The 6,534-nt window shown below is 50.2% G+C and overlaps 1 protein-coding gene across 1 annotated transcript; it reads right to left on the bottom strand.

Annotated features, from left to right (window-relative positions):
• Positions 1-1,820: 1,820 nt before the first annotated feature.
• On the bottom strand, positions 1,821-4,204 carry LOC147965945 (tetraspanin-8-like). The gene is made up of 2 exons (XM_087527007.1): positions 3,506-4,204; positions 1,821-2,316 (listed from the first exon to the last, which is right to left on the bottom strand). The coding sequence occupies exons 1-2, from the start codon at positions 4,034-4,036 to the stop codon at positions 2,011-2,013; spliced, it is 837 nt and encodes a 278-aa protein (XP_087383133.1). The 5' UTR covers positions 4,037-4,204; the 3' UTR covers positions 1,821-2,010.
• Between the last annotated feature and the right edge of the window lie 2,330 nt (positions 4,205-6,534).

Genomic DNA, 6,534 nt, shown 5'->3' with positions numbered 1-6,534 from the left:
GGTGTGCTAAGGGCGATGGGCCCAGACCCCTGTGCGCTTAGGTTTAGACCGGCGTGCTGACCTCTCTGTTGGTCTAGGTGGGGCTGCGACGTGTTGATCTTCCGAGGCCGGGCATGACCCAGGAAAGTGTGTCCGGCCAAATGGGATCGAGCGTGTTGGGGTATGTGGTGCACCCCTGCAGGGAAGTTAATCTATTCGAATAGCCGTGATCTTCGGTAACAGGACGACTTGGAGTTGTACCTTGACCTTATGACAACTAGAACCGGATACTTAATAAAACACACCCTTCCAAGTGCCAGATACAACCGGTGATCGCTCTCTCACAGGGCGACGAGGGGAGGATCATCGGTTAGGATTATGCTATACGATGCTACTTGGAGGTCTTCAGTCTACTCTCTTCTACATGCTGCAAGACGGAGGCTGCCAGAAGCGTAGTCTTCGAAAGGATTAGTTATCCCCCTCTTATTCTGGCATTCTGCAGTTCAGTCCACATATGATACCCTTACTCCATTTGATACCCATGCATATGTAGTGTAGCTCCTTGCTTGCGAGTACTTTGGATGAGTACTCACGGTTGCTTTCTCCCCCCTTTCCCCCTTTTCCTTTCATTCTGGTTGTCGCAACCAGATGCTGGAGTCCAGGAGCCAGACGCCACCGTCGACGATGACTCCTACTACACCGGAGGTGCCTACTACTACGTGATGCCCGCTGACGACGACCAGGATTAGTTAGGAGGATCCCAGGCAGGAGGCCTGCGCCTCTTTCGATCTGTATCCCAGTTTGTGCTAGCCTTCTTAAGGCAAACTTGTTTAACTTATGTCGGTACTCAGATATTGTTGCTTCCGCTGACTCGTCTATGATCGAGCTCTTGTATTCGAGCCCTCGAAGCCCCTGGCTTGTAATATGATGCTTGTATGACTTATTTTATTTGTAGAGTTGTGTTGCGATATCTTCCCGTGAGTCCCTGATCTTGATCGTACACGTTTGCGTGTATGATTAGTACGATTAAATCGGGGGCGTCACAATCATGGTCGCTGCGATTCACAAAACCTATCTAGGGGTATCTTGGATCCTATCTAGGGGTATCTTGGATCCCGTTGTTACTACAGATCGAACGTAAAACGCCGGCGGAGATGCATCATGCGTCCTTCAAGTTCAACGTACGAGAGGAGACAGCAGGGGTCCAAAATGGAGGATGGGAAATTTCAAAACACTTCACTTTGAACAGGATTTCTAGACTTGCCGGCTGTCAGCAACTCATCATCATGGTCGCTGCGATTCACAAAACCTATCTAGGAGTATCTTGGATCCTATCTAGGGGTATCTTGGATCCCGTTGTTACTACAGATCGAACGTAAAACGCCGGCGGAGATGCATCATGCGTCCTTCAAGTTCAACGTACGAGAGGAGACAGCAGGGGTCCAAAATGGAGGATGGGAAATTTCAGAACACTTCACTTTGAACAGGATTTCTAGACTTGCCGGCTGTCAGCAACTCATCATCATGGTCGCTGCGATTCACAAAACCTATCTAGGGGTATCTTGGATCCTATCTAGGGGTATCTTGGATCCCGTTGTTACTACAGATCGAACGTAAAACGCCGGCGGAGATGCATCATGCGTCCTTCAAGTTCAACGTACGAGAGGAGACAGCAGGGGTCCAAAATGGAGGATGGGAAATTTCAGAACACTTCACTTTGAACAGGATTTCTAGACTTGCCGGCTGTCAGCAACTCATCATCATGGTCGCTGCGATTCACAAAACCGCTTTGCAGTCACAGCAGAAAGAACGCATGATCACAGGTTGGGCCGATTCGAACACTGAAGAACACCATTGAACATGACTTCATGCCAAACAAATTTTACATCAACTCTGTTACCTCTGCGCTAGCTCTACTTCCTGCTACTGCACTAATAAGCAAAAGAGAAGAAAGAACAGGCACGAGCTCGAAAATCTACTCCGATTCTCTGAATCCTGAACCTGAAACCAACTAACAAGCCCCCGGAGCAATCAGTAGTAGTATCCGCCGCGGCGACGCCGGTCGTGGTTGCGGAGGGCGCAGCAGCCGAGGGAGTAGGCGAGGAGGATGAGCAGGAGGGCGGCGATGTTGGCGCCGGCCACGGCCCGCCAGTTGCTCTTGGCGGTGGCCAGCACGCCCACCTTGCACGCGTTGCACCGGAAGCACATCAGGCTCGGCTCGTTGCTCCACGCCTGGCAGTCCGCGTCCGCCGTGCCCAGCCCGCTCGCCGGGGCCTCGTAGAACGTCGCGTTCACCGCCCGGTACCCGCAGTACGCCGGCGGCTTGCAGCACCCGGACTGCACGCAAAAGATTGTTCATTTCAGAGCAGACACTTTGTTAGCTGGCTCGATGACCTGCTTTAATTTATTCAAGGAGGAGCAAAGTAGAGTAACAGGGATCATTAAGCCACGAAAACAAAAAAGTTATCTCAAAATATAAGACACTTTGATTCGTTAGCACAAATCTTTCATTGATACTTTATTTACCCCCACCAATATGTTTTTTATGTGTTACAGAATCATACCATACCTAACTACATCAGTTTTGTGCAAAGCAAGCATTGTGTTGGTTAAGACCTTGGCTTAGTGAGTCGAAATATCTCTTACCCCTTCCGTTCCAAAATATAAGGTGTATTAATTTATTTTTTTCAAATTTAAACTTCTCTAACTTTGATCAAGTTTATATAAAAAAATATCAATATTTACAATACAAAATCGGTATCGTTAGATTCATCATGAAATTGTATTGTAGGTGTTGATATATTTTGCTATAAACTTGCTCAAACATAGACACATCTGACTTTAGAATACAAATACACCTTGTATTTTGGAGTCATGGGTATTTTAGATTTTAGGATGGATGGAATAAGAAACAAGCCAAAAACAAAACAAATGACAAGTGCCATTTTTAAGAAGAAAATATGCACACAATATTTTGATACATAAAACAGAAAGAAAACAATTTAATATCTTGAATATCGTTTCTTTCGAATGAACTTAATTGTTTTGGCATGGTTACAGAAAAATGGCAGTTTTTTCAAAAACAAAAAAAAAAGCTTTTGTAGTAGAAATACACTTCGTTCATCCACCAACATTTTTCACGCCAATCCTCAGTTTACACGATATTTGATATTGTTTGGATATTGCATTTTTGGTGTTTGTACTTTTGAGTCATCAAGCGAGTGATGTTTATAGTTCCAGTGAAATGAACAAGAGCTTTGCTATATGGCGATCAAGATATGGATGTAGGCAATTAATCACCAGCCTTACTTAGCAGCTCATGAATTGAAGGGACATATTAATGCAACGTTCAATCTCCATAAATAAATGGGTATTATTTCAGTTACTAGAATGAGAAGAGGGCAAAAAGTTATCTGAGTGAAACGGTTTTAAGTTTTTAACAGTTGGCAGGAGCAGGAGTGCGTGATACATGCACGCCATGCAAGATGCAACCATCCAAACGGATCCACAAAGCGCGCACGCATACCTGGAGGAGCGGCAGATGCAGGCGGTAGAAGTCGGTGGCGTCGATCCCGGCGGAGACGCCGCCGAGCCGGCCGCTGAACCGGCCATCCCCGCAGACGCCGGCGTCGGCCATGCAGCTCTGGATCTGTTGCCACGTCTCGTAGTCCTCGACCTTGTCCTTGAGCCAGTCGGAGTAGTCCCCGATCCGGTAGTCCCCGTAGCCGGTCCCGTCGGCGGCGGTGGCGGCGCCCTTGTTGGTGACGGCGTAGGCGAAGACGGCGACGAAGAACATGCCGACGACGAGCAGGAACATGGCGATCACGTAGAGCCAGAGGAGCGGGCTGCAGGAGCGGCAGCACGCGCCGAAGAGGGCCATGAGGGAGAGGAGGAGGATCCCGCCGCCGAGGGCGAGGGTGGGCAGCCGCAGCAGGCGCTGGCACTCGGTGGAGGCGCCGTGGTCGTGGAGGTAGGCGCCCGCGCCGAGGAGCGGGGCGGCGGCCACCAGGGACACGATGCTCAGGGCGCCCAGGACGCCGTTCGAGAGGCCCACCATTGCGGCCGGACGCCTGCGATCCTGTCGAGTCTCTCTGTGGAGTAGGGTGTGGGGCGTGCGTGTATGTGTGTGTGTCAGTGTGTTTCTCCTGGTTAGCAAATGGCTGCGTCTGGCTATGTCTACGTGCCACGTGTTACAATCAGAAGGTTTTCGGATGATGTGCTTCTGTTTACTAGTACTTTCTCTTTCCCATAATATAAGAACATTTATACACTAGGGGTACATAATTACGCTTGCCTCTGGGATCTTTTTATTTCGAGCAAAGGAACACCGCCTCCCAATCTCATGAAATTGATAAACTTGCCTCTGGGATCTTTTGGGAGATTATTTTGCGCGTGCATTGAGATGTCGGTCAGGGTTTGGCAGTTTGGGGTTTTGAGGCTAGCGTAAGGATGCAAGCGGGGCCAGTTCGCATACAATATCACTACTAGAGAACCTTATACACAGAATCTTAGCAGCAGCGCGGTACAAAAAGAGGCGCTACTGCTAATTATTAGTAGCGCGGGAACAAAACAAGCGCCACTACTACTCAGTTAGCAGTAGTGCGGTCCAGTGAAACCACGCCGCCACTAAAATCGACCCACAATACCCGTCACCCTAAGTTTAGCAGTAGGGCGCTCTTGCTGACCACGCTACTGATAAAGTTATTGTAGTAGCACGCTTTTTTGGACGGCGCTACTGCTAATTTTGAAACTGGCCACATGGCGGGCCTCGCTTAGCAGTAGCGTGTGTGCCGGAAGCGCGCTGCTGCTATGTTTCTAGCTATAGCGCGGTTTACGACCCGCGCTATTGCTAAGACGCAGCATAATACCACCTTTTCCCTCCCTCCTCCCGCTCCCCCATCCTCTCTTCCTCACTACTTCTCCCCGCATTACTCTCCCTCTTCTACCTACTTTTTTCTCTCTTTATTACTCCTAGCTAACTACACCACCTCCATTAATGCATCTCCTTTATCTTTTTTCTTCCGCCTCCACTAGTTGAAGTTGTCTCCTCCCAAATTAGCTACCTAGGTAGATGTAGCATTTAGTGAAGTAATGGCGTGCGGTTGGATGAGATCTATTAATAGCGTGGGGTTTCATCATATGTTTAATCTTGGACTCTAACTTGCATGATTTGAATGGAACTAACCCGGACTGACGTTGTTTTCAGCAGAATTGCTATGGTGTTATTTATGTGCAGAAACAAAAGTTCTCGGAATGACCTGAAACTTCACGGAACATCCATTCGGAAATAATAATAAAATCCTTGCAAAAGATGAAGACCAGGGGGACCACCACCTGTCCACGAGGGTGGGGGGCGCGCCTACCCCCCTAAGGCGCGCCCCCTGCCTCGTGGGCGCCCTGGAGCTCCTCCGACCTCAACTCCAACTCTATATATTTGCTTTCGGGGGGAAAATGAGAGAGAAGAATTCATCGCATTTTACGATACGGAGCCGCTGCCAAGCCCTAAAACCTCTCGTGAGGGCTGATCTGGAGTCTGTTCGGGGCTCCGGAGAGGGGAATCCGTCGCCATCATCATCATCAACCATCCTCCATCACCAATTTCATGATGCTCACCGCCATGCGTGAGTAATTCCATCATAAGCTTGCTGGACGGTGATGGGTTGGATGAGATCTATCATGTAATCGAGTTAGTTTTGTTAGGGTTTGATCCCTAGTATCCACTATGTTCTGAGATTGAGAGTAAATTGCACAAACCCACCAGTTTGAAGGTTAGGTTTGCGAAAAACACTACAATACATTTTTTGCAGAAAACATCATGTCTACGGTAATCTTTTTGCAAATAACACTGATCGGCGGATTTGGCTCGTTTAAGCATGTTTATGACAGATGGGTCCCGCTTTTCGCTAACGTGCCATGACGGTTTGCTGAAAATGGTGTTAGCCGAGTTTAAATCAAAAACACCCCCAACCTTTCTTTCCCGTGCCGCCCAGCCCCCCCCCCAACCACGCCACCGTGGAGCTCAGCCTCCACCGCCGCGCCCCATGTCGGATCCGGCGACGTCCGCGCCCACTGCTCCAACGTTGCAGCACGCCACCTACATCTCTCACGCCTCGCACCCGCAGCCGAGCAGAGGACGCCGCCCATCCTGCCCCCGGCCTAGGGGCGACCTTCTGCCACGCGCCGAGGACGCCGTTGCCGTTGCCGCACCGAGGGGAAAGCAGAGGACACCGCCCGTCCCGGCCCCGGCTGAGGAGCGCCCTTCCGCCACGCGTCAAGGACGCCATGCGCGCACTCCAGGACGATTGCATCGCCAGGGTCACCTACCTCATCCAGGTCCCGCCGGTGCTCGCGGTCGTCGCTTGTGACAGAGGAGCAGGAATCCGAGATGCAGAGGGGGCTACGGCTCGATTCTTGCTGGATCCGACGCGAGAGCTGGTTAATTGCGACGAATTTCATGGAGCTCAAGGCCATGGTGATGGGCGGCGGCGGCGCTCCTGCATGCTGCTCTGCTGGTTCGAGGAAGGGAGAGAGAGAGAAACTCGGGAGACTGCCGAG

Source organism: Triticum urartu, chromosome 6A, assembly GCF_056163025.1.
Source record: "Triticum urartu cultivar PI428250 chromosome 6A, HENAU_Tu73, whole genome shotgun sequence".
Taxonomy (NCBI): Eukaryota; Viridiplantae; Streptophyta; class Magnoliopsida; order Poales; family Poaceae; genus Triticum; species Triticum urartu.
The sequence above is the reverse complement of the archived record's forward strand: the minus strand, read 5'-3'. Positions and strand labels throughout refer to the sequence as shown.